The 25,687-nt window shown below is 42.3% G+C and overlaps 1 protein-coding gene across 5 annotated transcripts in view; it reads left to right on the plus strand.

Annotated features, from left to right (window-relative positions):
* Positions 1–25,395, plus strand: part of LOC126249805 (UNC93-like protein) — a 448,375-nt gene extending 422,980 nt beyond the window's left edge. For 3 of the 5 annotated variants that reach the window (XM_049951502.1, XM_049951501.1, XM_049951500.1), the window contains exon 7: positions 24,815–25,394. In XM_049951502.1, coding sequence (XP_049807459.1) covers positions 24,815–25,035 — 221 coding nt within the window. In that variant the 3' untranslated portion in view covers positions 25,036–25,394. Of the gene's footprint in view, positions 1–24,814 lie in introns of all 5 variants that reach the window. The other 2 variants (XM_049951504.1, XM_049951499.1) reach the window with 2 other exon arrangements.
* Positions 25,396–25,687: the final 292 nt, after the last annotated feature.

The following is a 25,687-nucleotide window of genomic DNA, read 5'->3' on the forward strand; positions in this document are numbered from 1 at the left end:
ACCGCCGAATTGCTCAACACGTGGGGCGTGAGGTCTCCACAGTACTTGCTCCGGACACTGCGAGAGGGCTGTACAAGCAATGATCACACGCACGGCACAGCGGACACACCAGGAACCGCGGTGTTGGCCGTCGAATGGCGCTAGCTGCGCAGCATTTGTGCACCGCCGCCGTCAGTGTCAGCCAGTTTGCCGTGGCATACGGAGCTCCATCGCAGTCTTTAACACTGGTAGCATGCCGCGACAGCGTGGACGTGAACCATATGTGCAGTTGACGGACTTTGAGCGAGGGCGTATAGTGGGCATGCGGGAGGCCGGGTGGACGTACCGCCGAATTGCTCAACACGTGGGGCGTGAGGTCTCCACAGTACATCGATGTTGTCGCCAGTGTTCGGCGGAAGGTGCACGTGCCCGTCGACCTGGGACCGGACCGCAGCGACGCACGGATGCACGCCAAGACCGTAGGATCCTACGCAGTGCCGTAGGGGACCGCACCGCCACTTCCCAGCAAATTAGGGACACTGTTGCTCCTGGGGTATCGGCGAGGACCATTCGCAACCGTCTCCATGAAGCTGGGCTACGGTCCCGCACACCGTTAGGCCGTCTTCCGCTCACGCCCCAACATCGTGCAGCCCGCCTCCAGTGGTGTCGCGACAGGCGTGAATGGAGGGACGAATGGAGACGTGCCGTCTTCAGCGATGAGAGTCGCTTCTGCCTTGGTGCCAATGATGGTCGTATGCGTGTTTGGCGCCGTGCAGGTGAGCGCCACAATCAGGACTGCATACGACCGAGGCACACAGGGCCAACACCCGGCATCATGGTGTGGGGAGCGATCTCCTACACTGGCCGTACACCACTGGTGATCGTTGAGGGGACACTGAATAGTGCACGGTACATCCAAACCGTCATCGAACCCATCGTTCTACCATTCCTAGACCGGCAAGGGAACTTGCTGTTCCAACAGGACTATGCACGTCCGCATGTATCCCGTGCCACCCAACGTGCTCTGGAAGGTGTAAGTCAACTACCCTGGTCAGCAAGATCTCCGGATCTGTCCCCCATTGAGCATGTTTGGGACTGGATGAAGCGTCGTCTCACGCGGTCTGCACGTCCAGCACGAACGCTGGTCCAACTGAGGCGCCAGGTGGAAATGGCATGGCAAGCCGTTCCACAGGACTACATCCAGCATCTCTACGATCGTCTCCATGGGAGAATAGCAGCCTGCATTGCTGCGAAAGGTGGATATACACTGTACTCGTGCCGACATTGTGCATGCTCTGTTGCCTGTGTCTATGTGCCTGTGGTTCTGTCAGTGTGATCATGTGATGTATCTGACCCCAGGAATGTGTCAATAAAGTTTCCCCTTCCTGGGACAATGAATTCACGGTGTTCTTATTTCAATTTCCAGGAGTGTACTTTCGCGAAGTGCAGGAAGACATCCGCTTCTTAAGTGTGGTTAATTTATTCACGTATGCCTCCGAAATAATGGTGCCACATCTTAGCATCACGTCGATGAGAATCACACCTTCGCAGTTACAAAACGCAATCATTGTGATCTTACCGGCGTAAACAGTTGCGTTGAATTTTTTGCTTATGTTGAGAGTGAGGATAAGGCCGTTCGATTGTCTTTTTATTTCGGGCTGAAAATGTTGTATCCAGGCTTCATCACCTGCCACAATCCAGCACAATGTGATCTCCCCCTCAGCTTCAAAACTTTGCATCACCTCAGAAATTTTTCTTCTCTTATGTGAGATTTGTGTTCCACCGTAGGGCAGCGCGGATCCCATCTTGCATTTTCTTTTGAGTATCAAAGCTCGCGGTAGGCGCATCCACTCTTCTTTTGCTGATTGACAGCTGGACGACCAGTTGCCGAGTCATAATGGGTCTATCCTTGCGAATGAGAACGTCAGCACAGATCAAAATATCACGTGGGCCAGCTTGGATTATCTCCCCACTCGCTGCATATCGTGGAGCTCCGCCGAACAGCCTTCTTGTGTGCCTCACCCTCTGTGCCTAGTGACCAACTACACTCTTGTCGACTGCGCAGGTACCATAGACTCCACACAAACGTTGTGAATACTCTCCACAGTTTCTGTCTCTGCAGATATGAATTCAGTGACAGCACGCTGCTTGTAACATACACTGATAGAGACAAAACTTTATGACCACCTATTTAAAAGCGTGTTGGTCCAGTTCTGGAACGCAATTCAGCAGTGATCTGCGTGCCATGGATTCTACATGCACTTGATAGGTTTCCAGAGGTTTGTGGCACCAGGTCCTACGGACAGGCCCGTAATTTAAGGGCGGTTGGTTTGCGGGCGCGGAGTTAGCTCCCGATAGCGTAAAGGTTGGGTTTCATCGGATTCAGATAATCCGAATTTGATGGACAATACATCGACGTGATTTCACTATCATGCTCCTCAAACCACAGCAGCACGATTCTGGCCTTGTGACACGGACAGTTATCCTGCTGGAAGATGCAATTGCTGTTAAGGAAGACATCAAGCATAAGGCGTTACAGGTGGTCCCTAATAATGTTCACGTAGTCCACAGCTGTCATGGTGCCTACAACCCCAAGTCCCATGGACACCCAGGTGAATGTCCCCCATAACCTAATACAGCTCAGATCGGTCTTTGTCCGTTGCGCGCTGCATGTTTCGAGCAATTGTTCCCGAGGATGACGGCGTATCAGGAGACGACAATGAATGTAATTGAACAATACACGGGATTCATCCGACCAGGCGACGCGATTCCATTGATCCGCAGTCCCACCTTGAAGATCCTGTGCCCACTATAATCATAACTGACGATTTTGTTGGGTCGGCATGGCAACACGTAGGGGTCCTCTGCTGCGGAACACCATGTTCAACACTGTGCGCTGAACGGTGTGCTCCAAAACACTTGTGCCTGCACCAGCACTGTACTCTGTTGTCAAATCTGCCACAGAACAGCCGCCTGTCTCGCTTTAGAGAGCGGGCAAGCCTCTGATCCCTGTGTTGTTATCGCCTACTCGTGGTTTCAGCATTCTTAAGGGGCTCCGGAACGCCCTATACTTGCAATGTTAAAATAACGCTTATAAATTACATCTTTCCTCACAAAGTATTTGAGGTAGGAAGTTGAACTTTTTACAGATTATTTATTGGAATATGTGCTACAACGTAACACAGGGATTTTACAAAATTTTAGTTCAGTTATTAAAGATGATTTTTTTTCAATTGTAATGAAAATTCACAACATTTTTTTGCAATTTTTTATTTGTATATTCAAAAATATACAGTTTTTTGGGAAAAGGCTGTGTTAAATTATGCAGAAGGTACTGTGTAACATTTACTGAAAGTTTGAAACAAATATCTTTGGAAGATCCTTAGAAAACATGTAATTAGTATGAGAAAAGTATTGGGAATCGAGCGACAATGATTGGATTAACTTTTTAGTGCATTCCAGGTCCATAGGATGGATTATCTTCATCCTCTGCAAACTCCTCCTCCAGCTTCCTCTTGTTCCTCCTCCTGTTTACTCTTGCTTGTATTTCTAGACTCTTTACAGCCCTGTCTGCAGCCCGAAGGCGTTCCTTGTCTAAAGCAAGCATCGCTCGTACCATGTTAGAACCTATCTTCATTCCCATATTTCTAAATACCTTGCACCTTACAATGTTGCCATCATTGAAAGTCACAACAGCATCATACACACCAAAGTGAAGTGTTTCTATTCCAACAAATACAGTCTTGGGGATTCTCGACCATATAACACTATTTACACTTTCATTGGGGTTTTGAGTTTTTCCGTGAATACACTTTTGCAACAGTTCAGGTGCTGCTAAGTCTCTGAAAATAGGTTTTATCACCTCCATTATTGCATGAGGCAGACTATGCTTATGAGTGTACACTTCACCAGTTAGCAATCCTTTGTTATATTTACACCAACTGTCTTCTTCTTTGGGACACAAGCTATGTTGGGGATTTTCATCGGTTGAAGAAGTATGAAAAAAAAGAGCCCAAACAGCCTTCTTCATTTCGTCGACACTTTGTGTATTTTGCCTAATAGCCATTCCATAATAGTACTGTATTTTGTCAATTACACTGTCAGTTAACCTTCCCTTCCCATCCAACCCTTTACCATCACTGAGTTTTTGTTTTTTGTACGAAGCTTTCAGTCGCCGAAGTCTTGTTCCCATATGCTTCTGTACGTGTCCAATACACTCAAATTTCTGCACTACAACATCATCACCAAAGGGCTTCAGTCCTTGAACATGTTTGAAACTTTTAGAATCACCGTCACCAAGGTAATTAACATATCGCACTTTATCACACGCCTCAGAACGCTGGAATATACTGGCAACACCAGCCACTTCCATTCCTCCACTACTGCCACTATAGTTAGCTTTGCAATTATTTTCATGTGTACCTTTATATTTTTGTGGACATCTACAATACTTTGATATTACTGCTACATCTAAAACTTTCCCTGTATACATACTGGAGGCAGATACTACACCATGAAGAGATGTGTGTCCCCGTTTATTCCAGGTACCATCGAACGCTGCAGTCAAATCTCTGTTACCATTATTTTCCCTTACTGCCTCTTCCACAGCGTTCTTCATAGATTCTATACAGACATCTTCTACTTTAGACCCTATTAATTTACTATAGGTCGTAAACTTGGTTGGGGGATTTGGAAGATTCATGATGCCACAGAAAATTGCACCTGCAACTGAACGCAAGGAATAAACAAATCTAATGTTGTGTTCGTAGATTTTACTACCATTTTCTTCAGTTGCAGTTACTGCAACACTGTTCCAAAAGGTGGTCATGTATGAACACTTATCACATTTCAGTTGTATTTCACTAGCAAGTCCTACGTGCTTTATTATGGAGAGTTCCAGACCAACTTCACTACAATGAATACATCTTACACAGTTTGAAAAAATTCCTTTGAGAACCGACATATCAAATATTTCATTCACATCCGATTCGCCCATAAAACATTCATAGTTTTCACTCATTGAACCAAGCTTCTTCTGTGAAGTATTTTCTTTCCCACTTTGACTGCTATGGGCAGGTGTACTTGAGAGGTTAGGTTCACTCACTTGGTTATCGTCTTTATTGTTTACAGTAATAACACATACCTTTGGCTTTCCAACATTTCTCCTTTTCTTAAAAGCCTTCAGAGGATTTCTAATAACTTTACTTTTACTCATTATTATACTTCAACAAAACAGAGACTCAAGAAACAGAATTAATTACGAATATTTTCGAGATAACGACAGAGTAAATAAACATGAAACAATCGACAATCACACCAGCGATATATATTGAACCATCACAGGTTAGCCACAACACATACTTTATCTCACATCACTAAAATGTACCTGATGAACACGGACGTTAATAATAACACCATTTGACAGCAGTTTAACAGCGCCACAGTGGGTCACGCCCATGTAGAACACATTTCAAAAAAAATTTTAAAATAGTTGGTCTTCGGAATTGAATAAATTATGTATCTATTAAAAGGTAATAGTCTGCAGATTCAGAAAACGCAAAAAAGTAAAAATTGAACTTTTCATGATTTTGAGCCTTTCCGGAGCCCCTTAAACAACTTTCCACAGATGCTCACGACAGAAGCACGCGAACAGCTGACCAACTTGGCCATCCCCGAGACGCTCGCTCCCAGGAACTGGGCCTTTGTCAAAGTCTTAAGTCGACGGATTTCCCCATTTGCGCCACTTATCGTTGCTACAATGATCCCCCATTCGTCTCTGCTACGCTCATATACTTCTCTCACCACGTCACCGTGCCGTCAGCGCCACTAGGCAGCATTTAACCTCGCGGTGGACAGTGGTCATAATGATCATAGAATGAAGGCTTTCAGGGCAGGTGTTTTCATCACTTAACACTTCCGGGCTGAGATGCCGTGATCCATATATAAAACTCTCCCTTGACGTTTCACCTTCGACTGCGGAAGGCATCCTCCGAGGTCAGTGGGCGAACTGCAACTTTTAGTCCAGCTGTGGCTAACTTGATCATGGATAACTTTGAACAACGGGCGCTGCAAACATCTAGAAAAAGACCAGCCAGATGGTATCGTTATGTGGACGACATATTTGTTATATGGACCCATGGGAAAGAGGAACTGGATGCCTACCTGTTACATCTGAAAGTATTAATCCAAGAATTCAATTCACTATGGAAAAGGAAATCGATGGTCACCTGAACTTCTTAGATGTGTAATCAAACGTGAGGACGGATCATTGGGTCGTAAGGTTTTCAGAAAAGACACACACACCGATCATTACCTGCAGAAAGATTCTAACCACCACCCAAGACATAAAAGAGGGGTGATTAAAACATTAATAGACAGGGCGCACAAAATATGTGAACCAGCTCACTTAGATGATGAGATTGAACACCTTAGAGCGACGACCTTCAAGAAGAATGGGTATTCCAACAGAGAGATAGATCGTGCAATACGCCCTAGACTGACAACCAGGACCCACGAGGATCGACACCAACCCAAGGGGAAAGTGTTCTTACCATATATCAGTAAGGTCACTGATCGCATTGGAAAAATTTTAAGCAAGTACGATGTGGAAACTGTTTTCAGACCCACCACGAAAATAAAAGACATCCTCTAGCTACAACAGGTGTCTATAAAATTCCGTGCAGTTGTGGAAAGGTCTACATAGCCACAACAAAAAGAAGCGTCAACACCCGTCTGAGTGAACATAAAAGGAACTACCGCCTCGGACATATTGATAAATCGGCTGTAGCGGAACACGTGCTTCAGGAAGATGATCATGAAATAAAGTTTAGTGAGACGACCGTCATAGCAAAGACGTCGCATTATTATGCGCGAATGTACAGTGAGGCCATTGAGATTGCCAAATACTGCAATAATTTTAATAGAAAAGATGAAGGCATTAAGCTGGATAAGATACGGATGTCAACATTGCAGCAACAGCGCGACAATCGATCAATTTCAATTGAGAAAGTTGGCCGTATCAGATATCATAGCACAGCCGAGGTCACGTGATTGACAGCGGCGCCCTTTGGATGGCTTATATATACGGCGCTCACTCGCGCTCTCGTTGCAGTTCGCCCATTGTCCTCGGAGGATGCCTTCCGCAGTCGAAGGCGAAACGTCAGGGGAGAGTTTTATGTATGGACCACGGTATCTCAGCCCGGAAGTGTTAAGGGATGAGTGGTCATAATGTTTTCCACGCATCGGAAACCACACACATGAAAAATGATGTTCTTTCTACACACCCTACTTTTCCGCGCAATCTCCTCCAGTTACAGAATTACAAACGCCGTTTTGAATCATTGATGGAGCTACGCTTTCCATCGGAGGAAACGAAAATTTTACTCGCTCACTCAGGAAACTTGAATAAATTCATGACCATTGTCTATCCACAGGATGTGAAACGTTGGCCTGTACAACCACTCGTTTTGCTTAACCTCCACTATTTAGCTGTAATCCAGCACATGACTACTTGTGTGCGTTACGTCAGTAACATCCATGTATTTGATGAAGTCAGTATCTCATAAGCGCAGTAAGGATGGTTACGGCCAGGCAAGTTGCATATCTCCCATACGTCATGTCTACTTCATTGCCTTCTTAGTGTGCATGCGCCCCAGTCTCTCACATAAAAGGTCCGCCGCCTGTCGCGACATCATCGCAACACAAGGCCTCATTTACCTAATACCCATCCATGAAAGAAAAACATTCACAAACTACTTCCTTGTTACTGCTGTTCACCTTTGTAAGAAGGTGCCTATACTATGCGCACAATTCGGTGTCCTCTTGCTCTTAAGAGAGAGGCTGAAGAAGCATTTAGTTTTGTCAACATCATAACTTTCCCCTAAAAATTAACATATATGGCGAGTTTTCTTTCTGTCCAGCAGTAAAGAAAATCGCTTCATCTTCTTCCATTTAAACTCCTTTTCTCGTTTCGTTTCTCAGTCACCAAAGTCACTTTTTTGTTCTACTTTTCATGAACTAATATAAACTCTGCTTTTTATCCCTACAACTATTACTATGTTTCACTATTTATATTACCACTACTTCCAAGTGTTTTATTGTACATTAAAGATCTTTTTGTAACATGTGTGTCGTTATGTGAACATATTGTAAAATATGTAGAATGGCTGGTAAGATATGGCGCTAATCTTACCACGATAAATAAATCAATAAATAAAAATAACTCTGGTAACATTAGAAGTTAGTGGTTGCTGCAGATCATTCACCTTCGAAGGAAGTTAAATGTTTAAGGTCTAAGCTCCAAACGACATTGGGGTCATTCATAAAAGAACAGTGGAGGAGTTGCACGGGTGAAAAAATTTAGTGGTCATTCGTCTCAAGTGGTTCAGAGAAACTTGAAGTCGGACGACGGTTTGAACACCATTCCCCCGAAAATCCTGTTTTCTAATAAAGAATTTAGTTACGGATGATGTGACCATCACTGACAATATATTATAGGAATCATTCGTGTCTGATGCGGTAAGTTAAAGCACTAATAATCCTGTCACAAATGTTTCCCCGACATTAGGGAATAAATAAAATCCTGGAATGAGCAGTAAAGTCGCAATAGTTAACGAAATTAGTTTCTATTTAGAAAGAGTTGGACACAGATCATGGTACGGCGATCCGGATGTCCGTTCTTCGTTATTAAAAAATAACTCAGTTTCACCATGGTTTCTGCAATAGACAAAGTTCAATGTATTCTTGCAATCTTAAACTGAACTGTTGTGTAGGCTGTAATAATCTCTCCACGAACGAGACGCTGAATTCAAATTTTCCTTGCAAATTCCAGAATACGCCAATGAAAATTATATGGGAGACACGATATTATTCGGAACTGAACGCTCTGTACGATGAAACTACCTGAATCACAAGAGCTACTTCTAGGAAAGTTGTGAATAATGTGATACAGATTTAAGTTTACACCTAAAAGTGGAGACACTATTATGTGAGAAAAAAGCCAGGATTACCATTATTATTATTATTATTATTAGTAGTAGTAGTAGTAGTATAGGACAAAGCATAACAGTGCTGACATCCCAAAACTTTTATCTGGTATTACAAATGAGTCGGTGGTTGCGTGTAAGTATAGAAAACGCAGATGTCTTACGGCTAAAGTGCTTCTCTACTGTTTGTTTACAACTAATTATTATTTTATTTTATTTATAGCTATAAGGGCCACATTAAACACATTCAGAATTTAATTGGAGGTAACTGATGTATTGAGGAGTCTCTCTCTCTCTCTCTCTCTTTCTCTCTCTCTCTCTCTCTCTCTCTCTCTGTGTGTGTGTGTGTGTGTGTGTGTGTGTGTGTGTGTGTGTGTGTGTGTGTGTGTCGAGGGAGGGAGGGAGGGAGAGAGAGAGAGAGAGAGAGAGAGAGAGAGAGGGAGCGCAATCCTGTCTCCATGATGACTGGCATGCGGTCAGCTCTTGTACTGGCCGTCAGCGGGATAGCCGCACAAGAGCTTCTGACCTGTCGTACCTACATCAGGGGACAACCGTCTTTGCTGCCATGGCGAGGGCATGGTGACTGCAAGGGCAGCTTTCGGCTATCTTAGATTGTATCAGAACATGGACAGGCCGCAGTACAACCACATAGATACTCCGCAAATCACACGTAAGTGCCTGGCACAGGGTTCATCGAACCACTTTCACAACAGTTCTCCATTATTCCACTATCGAACAGCTCGCGGACTAAATGAACACCTATCTCTTTCCATGCGAGCTGTGATTTCCTTTCTTTTATTATGATGATCGTTCCTCAAGTCGGCGTCAACAAAATATTTTCGCACTCGCAGGAGAAAGTTGGTGATTTCGTGAGAAGATCCCTCCGCAACGAGAAAAACCTTTGTTTTAATGATATCCATCCCAAATCCTGTGTCATGTCCATGATACTCTCTCTCTCTCCCTCCCTTATTTCTCCATAATACAAAATGTACTGCTTTTCTTTGAACTTTCTCGATGTACTCCGTTTATCGTATCTGGAAAGGATCCCACACCGCGCAGCAGTACTCAGAAAGAGAACGAATAAGCGTAGTGTAGGCAGTATCTTAAGCAGATCTGTTGCATCTTCTAAGTGTTTTGCCAACAAATCGCAGTCTATGGTTCTCCTTACCCACAACATTTTCTATGTGTTCTTTTTAATTTAAGTTGTTCGTAATTGTAATTCCTAGGTATTTAGTAGAATTTACGGCCTTCAGATTTGACTGATTTATCGTGTAACAGAAGTTTAGCAGATTCCCCTTAGCCCTCATGTGGATGTCTTCACACTTTTCATTATTTAGGGTCAGTTGCTAATTTTCGCATCGTACAGATATCTTTTCTAAATCTTTTTGAAATTTGGTTTGAATTTCTGATCACTTTACCAAGCAATAAACAACAGCATCGTCTGCAAACAACCTAAGACGGCTGCTCAGACTGACTTCTAAATTGTTTATACAGGTAAAGAACACCAGAGAGCCTATAACACTACCTTGGGGAACGCTAGAAATCACTTCTGTGTTACTCAATGACCTTTCGTCGGTTACTGCGAACTGTGACGCTTCTGACAGGAAATCACGAATCCAGTCGCATAACTGAGACGATATTCCACAAGCACGGAATTTGAGTAAAAGCCGCGTGTGAGGTACAGTATCAAAAAGCCTCCCGTGAATCCAGAAATACGGAATAATCCGAAATCCCTTGTCAATAGCACTCAACTTTTCGTGTGAGTAAAGAGCTAGTTGTGTTTTACAAGAATAACGTTTGCCAAATCGACTCTGTCAATGTACCGCTCTCTTCGAGGTAATTCATATGTTCGAACACAATATATGTTCCAAAATCCTGCTGCATATCGATATTAATAATATGGGTCTGTAATTTAGTGAATTACCCCTATTGCCTTTCTTGTTGCTTCAGTCTAAATTTCACGTGTCTAACCATGGAGTCCTTTACTGGTGCTCAGCGTGTCCTAATAGTGACAATATTTTATCAGAACGGATGCAGCAGTTTTGAGACGTCTTCGCACGACTCTAGGGCGCAGTGAGGCACCGAATGACTCAACAGTTCAGAGACTTGATTCAAAGTTCAATAAAACGGCTTCAACAGTGAACATTAAGGGTTCGGGCGCTCTCGTTGTGGCCAACCTCTGTAAAACATTGCGGTGATTCGTGACGCTGTGCCTGTTAGTCCAGTGAGGGCGGTTCTTTGTTGTTCCCAAGAATTGGACGTAGGATGTTCGTCAGTACAGCAAATTCTCCGATATGATATCCATTATTACCCTTACGGAATTCAGTTACCGCAGTAGCTGGTTTCTGAGAAGACGACAGGAAGACGAAGATTTTTCGAGAAGCACCATAATTAGTGACGAGTCACATTTCCACTAAAATCGATTTGTGGATAAATATAATTGCCGTATCTGCGGGTCAGAAAATCCTTACAAGACAGCGAAATGCGTCCACAACGAGTGACAATTTGGTGTGGCTTTTAGGTGGGCGGCATCAAGAGCTCTTCATTTTTGAAGGTGAGGCGGGACAAACTGTGACAATTAATGCAAAACCGATAGCGCAGGATGATAAGAGATTTTTTGTGCCCTCATTCAAATGGAATGGACGTTCTAGAGTTGTGGTTTCAACTGGGTGGCGCCACCTGTCACACTTCCCGCTAAATAACTGAGTTGCTCCATGAGTTGTTTCTGGACCGCCCCATGTCGCGTAATGTTGAACAAGTACAGCCACCAACGTCATGTGACTTCACCACTTGCGATTTTTTTCTTTGGGGTCACCTTAAATCATTGGTATATGTCAACAAACTCCGCAACATTCGCGAGTTAATAGAAGAAATTCGACGTGTATTTTGCGAAGTACTAGTGGAGTCTCGTGAGGCAGCACAGCGAATTTCACAGAGAGAGTTCTTGCGTGACAGCGCTGCAGATGATGTCATATGCCAGACGTCACATTCCATGCCTGAAGTGGAAAAGGGTGGTGGTCACGTTACTGCAAAATACTTCTCTGATAATTGCAAAGTCTACAGATCCCCTCTAGGACACTTTCAGCTGTTAATGAGAAATCTAGACGCATCATTGAGCTACCTGTCAGACAAGAAGAAACAGTAGTTTGTAGAGATTTCAGTAGATTTCAGTGCAGATTTCTCAAAAGATACGGACAGTAAAAAGATGTTTCAAGCTATTCTCAGTAGCCAAGTTTTCAAATCGTGTGCAACACAAATAGCAGGAGAGTGATTGACAACATTTTTATAGACAATGCTCAGACTGAAACAATTAATGTATACCCAATAGTTAAGGGAATATCTGATCATGATGCACAATCAATGAAATCAAACCATATAGCACCTTGCAAACCTGAGGCAGGTTAATACAAAACAGTGAGGTTTATTAATGAGAACAGGACCCAGCGTTTTAAGAGTAAGCTAAAAGGGGTGGTATGGGATGAGGCACAATATACAGGGTGGTCCATTGATAGTGACCGGGCCAAATATCTCACCAAATAAGCATCAAACGAAAGAACGACAAAGAACGAAACTCGTCTAGTTTGAAGGAGGAAACCAGATGGCGCTATGGTTGGCCCGCTACATGGCGCTGCCATAGGTCAAACGGATATCAACTGCGTTTTTTTAAAATAGTAACCCCCATTTTTATTACATATTCGTGTAGTACGTAAAGAAATATGAATGTTTTAATTGGATAATTTTTATCGCTTTATGATAGATGGCGCTGTAATAGTCAATAAAGTATAAGTAGGTGGTATCACGTAACATTCCGCCAGTGCGGACGGTATTTGCTTCGTGATACATTACCCGCCATTACCCGTGTTAAAATGGACCGTTTACCAATTACGGAAAAGGTCGATATCATGTTGATGTATGGCTATTGTGATCAAAATGCCCAACGGGCGTCTGCTATGTATGCTGCTCGGTATCCTGGACGACATCATCCAAGAGTCCGGACCGTTCGCCGGACAGTTACGTTATTTAAGGAAATAGGAAGTGTTCAGCCACAAGTGAAACGTCAACCACGACCTGCAACAAATGATGATGCCCAAGTAGGTGTTTAAGCTGCTGTCACGGCTAATCCGCACATCAGTAGCAGACAAATTGCGCGAGAATCGGGAATCTCAAAACCGTCGGTGTTGAGAATGCTACCACAACATCGATTGCACCCATACCATATTTCTACGCACCAGGAATTGCATGATGACGACTTTGAACGTCGTGTACAGTTCTGCCACTGGGTACAATAGAAATTACGGGTCGATGACAGATTTTTAGCACGCGTTCTATTGAGCGACGAAGCGTCATTCACCAACAGCGGTAACGTAAACCGGCATAGTATGCACTGTTGGGCAACGGAAAATCCACGATGGCTGCGACAAGTGGAACATCAGAGACCTTGGCGGGTTAATGTATGGTGCGGCATTATGGGAGGATGGATGATTGGCCCCCATTTTATCGATGGCAATCTAAATGGTGCAATGTATGCTGATTTCCTACGTAATGTTGTACCGATGTAATGACACTGAATGACAGAATGGCGATGTACTTCCAACATGATGGATGTCCAGAACATAGCGGTTGAAGCGGTATTGAATAGCATATGTCATGACAGCTGGATTGGTCATCGAAGCACGTTCACCAGATCTGACGTCCCCGGATATCTTTTTGTGGGGAAAGTTGAAGGATATTTGCTGTTGTAATCCACCGACAACGCCTGACAACATACGTCAGCGCATTGTCAATGCATGGGCGAACACTACGGAAGGCGAACTACTCGCTGTTGAGAGGAATGTCGTTACACGTATGGCCAAATGCATTGAGGTTGACGGACTTCATTTTGAGCATTTATTGCATTAATGTGGTATTTACAGGTAATCACGCTGTAACAGCATGCGTTCTCAGAAATGATAAGTTCACAAAGGTACGTGTATCACATTGGAACAACCGAAATAAAATGTTCAAATTTACCTACGTTCTGTATTTTAATTTAAAAAACCTACCTGTTACCAACTCTTCGTCTAAAACTGTGAGCCATATGTTTGTGACTATTACAGCGCCATCTATCACAAAGCTAAAAAAGTTGTCCAACTACAACATCCATATTTCTTTACGTAGTACACGAATATGTAATAAAAAATGGGGGTTCGTATTTAAAAAAACGCAGTTGATATCCGTTTGACCTATGGCAGCGCCATTTAGCGAGTCAACCATAGTGCCATCTGGTTTCCCCCTTCAGGATAGACAAGTTTCGTTCTTTGTAGTTTTTTCGTTTGACGCTTATTTCGTGAGATATTTGGCCCGGTCACGATCAGTGGACCACCCTGTGTATAGAAAGAGATGCTAATTTCAAATTCATTTTATTCTATACCAAATTTGCGTCAATATTTCAAAATTTAATTCCTACAAATTATCTAGAAGATCATTAAATAAAGTAAGCTGTCGATAACTGAGGAAATGAACATCTCATGTAAGAGGAAGAGGAAAATTTATGTAAGAGCTAGTGTAAGTCAAGATATTACATTACATATATTTACAAAAGTTCTTTTATGTTGCAAGGAAAGTAATTAAAATACCCAGAAGCATGCAGTCCTGCTAGAAATAAATAATGCAGCTAATGAGATTAAAACTATATGGAACATTGTCAAATGGGAGATAGGACAGCCAGTCAGTGTATAAGTTTCCTTAACAATTAAACTGAATGACGATGTTGCGACTGATGATGCGCAAGTTTCAAGTACGTTTAACAGTCACTTTCTACACGTAGCAGCAAATATAGGATTCAATGGCTCAGTTGAACACGCAAGGGAATACATAAAAAATATCATTCCATAAAACTGTAAGCGAGTAGAAGTAGCACCAACATCCTTCACTGAAATTAATACAATTATAAAAATTATAGAAAACAGAAGCTCATGTGGGGTAGCTGGAATTTCAAACATAATTCTGGAAAGTTGTTCCAGCTTAATAAATACTGTCCTTTATGATATATGCAATCCATCACTGGCACAGGCAATTTTTCCAGATAGGTTTAAATATGCAGTTGTTAAACCACCTCATAAGAAAGGTGACAAGACAAACTTAAACAATTATCGTCCAGTTTCCCTACGGTCATCTTTTTCCAAAATATTCGAAAAAGTAATGTACTCATGAGGGCATACAGAAGGGTTGCTCGGCTGAGAATGCTATTTATACATTCACTCATCAAATAGTACAAGAAGTAAACCATAATATACCCCAGTTTGTACTTTTTGCGGTCTTTCCAAGAGGTTCTACTGTGTAGATCAGAGCCAACTACGAGTTGCCAAGCTTCACACGGGCCGAATATGTGTGCCACGTGTGCGTCACAGTACGGCCTTTCTCCGCTTTACTCGTTCCTTCCCAGAATTACTCGGTACAGCGTCACATTTCATTTAGTATTGCTGTGCGTCATTTTTCGATCGGAGCTGCTTCTTTTTTTTTTTTTTTAGATGTTTATTTAATCGCGATTGGTCTGTTTCAGCACTATTGGAATCATGAGGCGATTTTCTAGGGCAGACGGTAGCCTACTTGTCATATATGAGATTGACAACCATATATTTATGGAATTCTTAAATTATCTATAACATCGCTGGTTCGTCACATACGCGTTTTTCTTACGTCTTTTAAATTTATTTTATGACGTAGCTTTCATATGCTATATTGTTTGGAAGTTATAGCCTGAATTTTATGTGTGTGTGACAATTCTTTGTTTGACGTTTAACCAACGATGTTATAAGTTTACATCTAAGCAGTTACTTATCGATTTCCCTTAGTTACCGTGTTTATTTTTATCTGTGACTGTGTGATTGGTTTGGCTTAACTTATGTCTTTGGTTGTTTATCAGTTTTCATGATCGGTGATTTGAATAAAATTTTCTATATTGTGTTTGTTTTAGATCTAATTGCTCGTTGAGTATTTGTTGTGGATATTTGTGTGCATGTGTGCAGATTTCGACCTCTTCCAGAATATTGAGTAAGCGACCTTTAGGTGTTACATGCAAAATTTGGATTGCTTTTTCTATATTGCCTGTGGTATGTTGTTCTATCTGCAGGTGTTGAAAAAAGGTTGATGGGTTGCGTTCAGTGCTTCTAGTATTTTCTCTGTATTTGATATTAAAGTTCCGGGCTGTCTGACCTATACAGAACTTACCACAATCTTTACAATGAATTTTGTATATACCTGGATTCGAGTGATTGGTAATTTAACTTTTCCCGATCTAATTTTTAATTTAATTAATCATTTCGATAAAAGAACAGTGCAAATCATCTACGGAGCATGTAACTAACTTTCTAACTAACTAAGAATATGTATCTTGTTAATATGTTTTGAAAAATTAAAATTCGTAGTTTCATATATGAAAATTGGCGCACTTTTTGAAGGACCCTAAAGAAGCCTCTTCGCTATGAGCAACAACAAAAAAATGCAGCCCACTCGTTTCTCTTTACTCAAAGTACATCGTAGGAAAGAGAAATAAGAACGGGCGCATGAATAGATAGAAAAATATCTTGGACTGATGAATCACTGTACATCTTGGTAAAAGCAAATGGCAGGCCGATAGGCGTCATTGGATGTGGATGTGGTCAGCACATCGCTCTTCCGGCCGTTGTCAGCTTTCGTGACCCAAGTGCTAGCCAAGGTCGACAGCGCTTAACTTTTGTAATCTGACGGCAACCGGTGTTAATACCACAACAAGGCCATTGGCAACGACAGGGTGTGATTATATCTAAAACATGAGGCGATGCGCCCATCTGTCAACACATCGCCGTTAAGGCAGGTGCCTGAATGTATTATCCAGCAGGGATATTTACAAGGGATGGCGCAACCTGATACATCTGCCATCGTCTCGCCGGCAAACGATACGTACCTACTCTTTTCCTAAAAGAAAGCCTAATTGTGTCTTTTGGACAGACTAACTTCTGTAAAACTGTTCCTGCATCCCATCGAAGTGTATTTGTGTTCAGCTGACTGTTTTGTTTGTCATCTCTGCGTCGTGAGCATTGACGGGTGTGTTTCGAGCCTAGCTCACTTCCGAAGCAAGTTAGGCCATCTGGTGGTTCCGTCGTCTATGCTGCTGGTTTCCTACACTTGAAACTGAGTCTACCGTCGGATCGTGTGAATCCGTTGGTTTGTCGATAGCATCCTGCAGGTAGTATGTACTTTTAACGACCCACACCATTGCTCCGAAATGGTCGGATGAGTTTAAAAAAAATTCAACAGATCGCGCCTTTGAAACAATTCTGAGCTCTGACCAAACTTGGCGACGTTCTGGCGGACGGTTCAAATGGCTCTGAGCACTATGGGACTTAACTTCTGAGGTCATCAGTCCCATAGAACTTAGAACTACTTAAACCTAACTAACCTAAGGACATCACACACATCCATGCCCGAGGCAGGATTCGAACCTGGAACCGTAGCGGTCGCGCGGTTCCAGACTGTAGCGCCTTGAACCACTCGGCCACCACGTCCGGCATCTTGCGGACGTTTCAGCGGTCATAGACCAGGTAGGCTCCCCTAAATTTAGAGTGTCTTATGGGGTCCATACCACGCAAGCCCTGTGCATGGATGAGGGTGAGAGGGGAGGGTGACATGTTGGTCACGACCGCCCCTCCCCACAACATCATTTTAGTAAAAGGTTTTACATTTTTACAGATGTCCGCCTCTAAATTCCACAGCTAACTTTCGTAGAATAAAATTGCATGAAAACTAAAGCGTCTCGAAAATGGCAAGGAATTCTAGAAATTTCGAGACACGTATAAGTCGCTTAAGTGAGCGACTGGCCAAGTGGATCAGATTTGGACCTGACAGGTAACATTTCAGCCGGCTAAAATCGCACTTTCAAGGCTGTCGTACCTACAGTCAACAAAACATCTAACATGATTCGTGAGACCACAGGATGAACTGGCAAACCACAGTAAGTTGAGTAGCTGTAGATAGAAAGAAAAGATCTTAAAAACAAACGGACTGAATTTCTCAAATGTAGGCAGAAACAAATGAGTTAAACAGCAATTTCAAATTTAGCGCTTTCATGGCGATAGACAGCAGACCTCTGTTCACAACCGTAGTGAGTGAACACATCAATTTTATATCATATAAATTATCACAATGTTTGGGTTGTGTGAGTTTGTAGCTTTAAGTTTCTTAAATCAAAGGTACCTCTCAAATTTTCTAAATAATGCCTTTCAAGTGTTACATGAGGATGGACAAAATATGGAAAAACAAAAACACACAACTTACCCACGCATAGCACAGTGTAGGAAAACAGTTGCTATTGAAAACAGTTTCCACTCATCTCGGAATGGGTAAATGCAGGTCATGTATGGCTTTCAAGGGAATCTTATAGCTGGCCGGTGTGGCCGTGCGATTCTAGGCGCTTCAGTCTGGAATCGCGTGATCGCTACGGTCGCAGGTTCGAATCCTGCGTCGGACATGGATGTGTGTGATGTCCTTAGGTTAGTTAGGTTTAAGTAGTTCTAAGTTCTACGGGACTGATGACCACAGATGTCGAGTCCCATAGTGCTCACAGCCATTTTTGGAATCTTATACCATTCGTCTCGCAAAATACACTCCTGGAAATGGAAAAAAGAACACATTGACACCGGTGTGTCAGACCCACCATACTTGCTCCGGACACTGCGAGAGGGCTGTACAAGCAATGATCACACGCACGGCACAGCGGACACACCAGGAACCGCGGTGTTGGCCGTCGAATGGCGCTAGCTGCGCAGCATTTGTGCTGTGCACCGCCGCCGTCAGTGTCAGCCAGTTTGCCGTGGCATACGGAGCTCCATCGCAGTCTTTAACACTGGTAGCATGCCGCGACAGCGTGGACGTGAACCGTATGTGCAGTTGACGGACTTTGAGCGAGGCTGGTCCAACTGAGGCGCCAGGTGGAAATGGCATGGCAAGCCGTTCCACAGGACTACATCCAGCATCTCTACGATCGTCTCCATGGGAGAATAGCAGCCTGCATTGCTGCGAAAGGTGGATATACACTGTACTAGTGCCGACATTGTGCATGCTCTGTTGCCTGTGTCTATGTGCCTGTGGTTCTGTCAGTGTGATCATGTGATGTATCTGACCCCAGGAATGTGTCAATAAAGTTTCCCCTTCCTGGGACAATGAATTCACGGTGTTCTTATTTCAATTTCCAGGAGTGTATTTGCAAGCGGAGGTAACAGTGGCGGAGGTGATAACGCAACGTTGTCTCCAAAATAGACCGCAAAGGCTCAGTAATATTGAGATTATGTGACTGCCGTGACGAGACGCGAGAATTCATCCACGTGATCACAAAACCAGACATAGAAAACGCGAGTTGTGTGAACATGTGCCTTGTCGTATTGGAACACAGTATCATCACTGAGGAAGGGACAGTGTACCATGGGACAAAAGGAGCACATAATCATTGGCCTTTATGCCGACTTTGCAGCGTAACCACGGTGTCCATTATATCGCTACCCAAATTGTCACCGAACCCCCGCCATGTTTCACTCGGGGGACGAAAACGCCGCTAAGAGTTGGAAACAGTGTGCAACAAGACTCATGAGACCAAACTAATTTCTTCTATTGCTCCTGTTATGTGCATTTGCATCACTGATGAGTCGTTTTGGAATCGCGAATCGCTTTGCAATTCACTGCTTATGGAGCTCTCTTCCGGTTGTTTTGGTGATGACGGGGTTCGCGAGTGCGACATTCAGTTCTGTAGTGACTTCTTTAGCTGTCGTTTTCTTATTTTTCATCACAATCCTCTTCCATAACCACGTGTCACGGTCACTTAACAAACACTTCCGTCCGCGTTTTGACTTAGCGGATGGTGTTTTTCCGCTTTTCCTGTAAAATCTTCTACATGGTGGCTCTCGAAACAACAAACACTTTGGCTAGCTCGGTGACGGAAGCACTCATCGTACGAGCACCAACAGTTTGCTCGAGATAATGTACTCACAACTACACAGAAGACTGTTTTGATCACGACTGACACTTGCGACGTGGACATTGCACGGGCGCCGTTCTAATCAAATACTAGGCCCAAACCGCACGGTTGTCTAGAGTCTGCATTCATTTTGAAGCATAGGTCTGTCGCGGAGGTGATTAGCGATAACGCAACCTTCTCTCCAAAGTAGACCTGTATATCTGCCTGAAATACAGTTCTTGAATGGCTCTGAGCACTATGGGACTTAACATCTATGGTCATCAGTCCCCTAGAACTTAGAACTACTTAAACCTAACTAACCTAAGGACAGCACACAACACCCAGCCATCACGAGGCAGAGAAAATCCCTGACCCCGCCGGGAATCGAACCCGGGAACCCGGGCGTGGGAAGCGTGAACGCTACCGCACGACCACGAGATGCGGGCACAGTTTCTTGAACATTGTGCTAAAACAATGTACTAAGCACCGATGTAAACAAATGAGTATATTTATTATGATTATTTTCGATTATTCCCTTTTGAGAGAGCGATTGAACTTAAGTAGTCATGATTTCTTCTTTCTTCATTCTTCCCAAATTCTCTTCATACGTTCACTGTATTCTCTCTTGCCCTCTTCCGACCATCTTTTTCCCGTTCTGTTCTCCTTATGCTCTTGTTTAAGTGTGTGTTTCTCTAAGATGTTTCTAGACTGTTATTTATTGTTTATGTTGTCTTGTGTGATCCACAGTTCTTTGATGTCTTCTTCCGCTTCAGTGATCCACTTTGTCTTGTTTTTACTCTTGTTTACTATCTCCAAGATTTTTCTTGTGAGCCAGCTTTTATTCATCCTGCTGATATGTCCATAAAATTTCATCCTTCTCTTTCTAATGGTGTCTATTATTGTTTTTATTTCCTTGTAAATCTCTCTAGTTGCCCTCTTCGTCCAAATTCCTTCCCGTAACACTGGTTCATATATATTCCTCAAAATTTTTCTTTCCTGCTTTTCAATCTCTCTGATCTTAGTATGAATCACTGTAGTTTCTGCAGCGTAAAGTGGTTCTGGTAGGACTACTGTGTTGTAATGCCTTAGTTTCACATTGACAGAAATATATTTATTATATTGATTCCAAGTGAGCTTATATGCTTTTTTTAATCTGGAGATTCTGTCTTTATTGGCTATTGAGTTCAGTCCTGATGGTTGGATTATCTCTCCCAGATATCTGAAGTGGGTAACTTGTGCCACTTTCCCGTGTTGAGTAGTAATAGGGAGATTGTCTACAGGATTGTCTTCTTTATACTGTGTTTTCTCGCGGGAGATTTGTAACCCAGTTTTCTGTGAGATTTCATGTAGTTTTTCCAATGAAAGTTTGGATTCCTCTCTATTGTTCCTTAGAATGGCAAGATCGTCCGCGAAAGCAAGACACTTCACCCTAATTCTCTGCTCTTTTTTAATCTTCCAAACCGCTGCATAAATAACGTCACTGATCAGAATGACGTCAAATTGCAACGGAATATTATCGAAGAAGGGGGAAAACGTATGGCAGAAGAAAAACAGATAGTTACAAAATGTAGTCATAGATGACGCTGCAAATATCATAATTTAATAGTGGTCGACTACAAATGACAAATAAATCAAACAACAATGCCTAAGGGGTAAGTTTGACGTCAAACAAACAGTACTAGTCAGTGTGCATGGGTGTACAGGTGTGATACTGTTAGTTACGTAAGCCCATACTCCACGGCAAGGTTATATCACATCGGATGGGAAAAATAGGTTTTTAATTGTCCTGAGGCCAAACACCGTATAAAAAACATCACTAACATCGGTTTTTAACTGTCCTGAGGACAAAAAAGGGCATTAAATGCATCAATAAAAATCTAATCGGATCATCAATTTGCTTGTGACTGGCGCAAAACATGTTCAATATGCTGTCCACGGTTTTCTGCAACAAGTTCAAATCGAGAAACAGCATTTTCCACTACTGATCGAAGTGTTTCCGGGGTCACGCTCAGAATGTGTTGCGCAATGCGTGCCTTCAATGCAGCTAAGTTTGCAACCGTAACACTCAACACAACATTTTTCAGATAGCCCCACAGCCAGAAGATACACGGATTAAGCCAGGTGATCGGGACGGCCAGGCGGTAGGGAAATAGCGGCTGTAATTCTAGCATTTCCGAAATGGCGCTTCAGCAGCTGCTTAACTGAATCTGCAATGTGCGGAGAAGCGACATCTTGCATAAAAGTGATCCCGTCCACACATCTACCCTGTTGGAGAGCTGGAATGACGTGGTTGGGCAAAAGACACTCATAGTGCTTACCAGTGACTGTAAAGGTAACAGGACCGGAAGGAAGCACTTCTCTTCGAAAAAATATGGCCCTATGATAAATGATGCCGTAAACCACCACCACACAGTGGCCTTTTCAGGATGAAGTGGTACTGGTTGATTTGCGTGTGGATTTTCCGTTGCCCATACTCAACAATTCTGTGTATTGGCGTATGCTATCAGATGGAAGTGGGCTTCGTCTATTCACAAAATCTTCCACAGCCAATCATTGTCCATATCCGTGCGAGCAATAAATTCTAAAGCAAAGGTCTCTCTTGCTCACAGGTCAACAGGAAGCAACTCGTGCACATGGGTCATTTTGAATGGATAGCAAAGAAGGATGTTTCGTAGGATTTTACGCACCGTGCTCACGGGTATGTCCAGTGTTCGGGCAATTCTCCGTGCACTACACGTTCGCACACCACTACTCGTGTTATAACACTAACGTGCCGTGAAACACGCTAATGTTACCCTCTGAGAGGACTTCAAAGTTCGAACGTGTGTGTGTGTGTGTGTGTGTGTGTGTGTGTCTAACGGAAAAGGGTATCTGACTATAATTTCGAATTTTGTGAAGTTAACAGAAAAACAAAAGGGCTTTAACCTTGGGAATTAACAGAAGTGGTAAAATCATAAATGAATGAAAGAAAATGAACGGTCGCCAGCCTAGTTAGGCACATTGATTTGGAAATATATATTTGAGAAAATTGGATATTCGTTATTGAAGTTACTTTTGTTGAGATTTCCCTTTGAATAGCAAACAGGATACAAACTGCCACAATGCACTCTGTACTGTGTGTAGCACCAGTTACCAATAAAACACACACACACACACACACACACACACACACACACACACACACACACACACCAGTAAATTATGGGGAGCAAAATTGCACCGAACTCATACTAATGACAGCCACACTCAAAGGCGTTACTTAATCAAATACTGAAACATCAGTGCATGAAGAGCAGAACTAATTTTGGACATGAGGGGTTTCGATCTTGAATGACATGAAAAATACAAATAAAGATGAATAACATCTCATATACATTGTTCAAGCTCCCCTGCATATAGCAGTTTTCCTTAGCAACGGTAACAGTTCAATTTTTTCTTAATAGGTGGACAATATGATGGGGACCCATAAACTGGTATAGTTTCAGTAGGCACAGATCTTTGGTTATTGCAATAGTAAAAACTAACTCTAAAAGCTAACCATTCACTTAAATTACTTTGCAAGGTAATAAAATACAACATTGGACTTAATTAACTTCAAAACGAACCAGTCGTGATGGGTACCAAAACTACACTATCTTTGAAAATGTGCATAACTTAACTTCTAACAGTACTACCGTAAATTTGTTCATTAAAGATTTGTATGTACTTGAACTTGAATCACCTGTGAAGCAGGTATTATTGGCAATAATATTTACACAATCTTGCACTGTAATACTACATTACTATATTTTATAATAAACTAAGGAGGCTTTAGAAAAAGCCTATCTAACTTCACTTTTATGGTTTTATCTTTTAAATAATTAAGGTTTTCACTTTCCTATTGATTGATCTTTAAATTTTTGTACTTAAACTTCCTACCTTAACAATTTCACTTGCAGTAGTCCATAAACAAAGCATCCAAATTTTAGTCTTACTTTATATTTTGCTACTCCTTTTGCTTTAAACAAAAAATCACTTTTAAACACTTGAATGCCAGAATTGTTCATTTAAATCAGCATACTCGGTTTTAGTAGCACTTAGGTGAGGACCCTGCGTAGGTTCGTCATCAGGATTGAAGTTATAATTTCGAACACGAATTGACGTTTTATGTGATTATTATTGAAACAATACACTAATTAACTGGTCCATTTTTTTCTTCCGCCATACGTTTTCCCCCCTTCTCCGATAATATTCAGTTGCTATTTGACGTCATTCTGACTAGTGGTGTTATTTCTACAGTGTTTTGATAGTTTAATTATAATCACCCTGTATTAAGAAATTTAAAATTTTAGTCTAATAATTGTGAAGGTCATATGCAAATGTTGGACTTTGAAAGTGAGCCTGGCGATATGTTACATTCGTGGGAGGGGGAGTGGGGAGAGACGGTAGCAAACGATATCCCCAGCCCCAGTTCCTAGCGCACATCCGTGCGTTACAGCACGGCGCGTCAGAGCGGATGGGGTTACTACTCACTTATACGGCGAGAGATAATCTCTGACAGCTAGCTGCGCTGTTACCAGCTATGAACTGCAAACAGCATCCGCAACACAGAAATCCACAGCTGCCCAACATTGTGGCAACACTGTTGCTATAGAAATGTAAGCGAGATAGAGTTACATGATAGCTCGTTGAAGTGGCCGCGCTAAGTCCGTTTCAGCTGTCAGGGATCTTCTCTTGACATATGGACAATGGGCAGCCGTCTCTAATTGGTCACGATCGTGTAGCACAATACCCTCTTCCGTTTTGCTTAATATCATGTGAAGTTAGACGAAATACATTCTATAAAACACAATGAAATGTAAATTGATATCTTATTGGCTAATTAAACTCTGTTTTGTTTCCACAGCACTGTACGCCATAGTGTTCCCTGGCAACGAAGATGCCGCTTACAGTAACTTCCGACTGTGGCAGTCCATTGGGTTTGTGGTTGCCTTCTCCTACAGCCACTATCTGTGCATCGCAGCCAAAATTTATGTCATTATGGCCCTGCTCGTGGTTGGTGTGGCTGCATGGATGGGACTTGAGTTTTGTGTTCTGAGGAAATCGATTCTGCCTGGCAAAGTTTGAAAGGAAGCGATGTTGCAAGATACATCGCGGTGCAGCGTCTCTTGGCGATCAGCCTGCTGCCAATCTGGACAGCTGATAGATTCTGTGAACAGAAATTTGTGACCTATATTCTTGTTCCAGATAAATAATCCGATCCATCTCAGAAAGGACATTTGAAATAAAATTAGTAGAAAACTTGGGCATTATTTCTAAAAATAAAAATAAAGATTCGTCCCTGTAGATTCACAAGCAGATAATGCTGTTTTATTCTACAGGAAAAACTTATTTAAGAAATAATCATCGTTACTTATTTTAACTAATCTTCTCAGGTTTCCTTAGTATTAGCAGTATCTATGCACTTTTTTGAGATTGTAATCTAAATATGCAAGTACGATTGTTGTTCTTTTTTCATGGCAATGTTCCTGAATGTTTTAACGCATTTAATGTATATTTTTCGGTTAAAGTTTCGTAAAGGAAATTTTCTTCTACTTGTTTTATAGGGTTCATGATTTTAATTTTTTGATAAATACAACTACAAAAACATGAATATCTATTTTTTAAACAATGCACTTGTTTAGTCTTTTAAGTTCACTCACCTTTAACGCACTGTGAAACTACAATAATTGGTGTTTTTACAACAGGCAATCTATGAAGATAGTTCAGCTCGTCTTCC

Source organism: Schistocerca nitens, chromosome 3 (genome assembly GCF_023898315.1).
Source record: "Schistocerca nitens isolate TAMUIC-IGC-003100 chromosome 3, iqSchNite1.1, whole genome shotgun sequence".
In the NCBI taxonomy this organism is placed as follows: Eukaryota; Metazoa; Arthropoda; class Insecta; order Orthoptera; family Acrididae; genus Schistocerca; species Schistocerca nitens.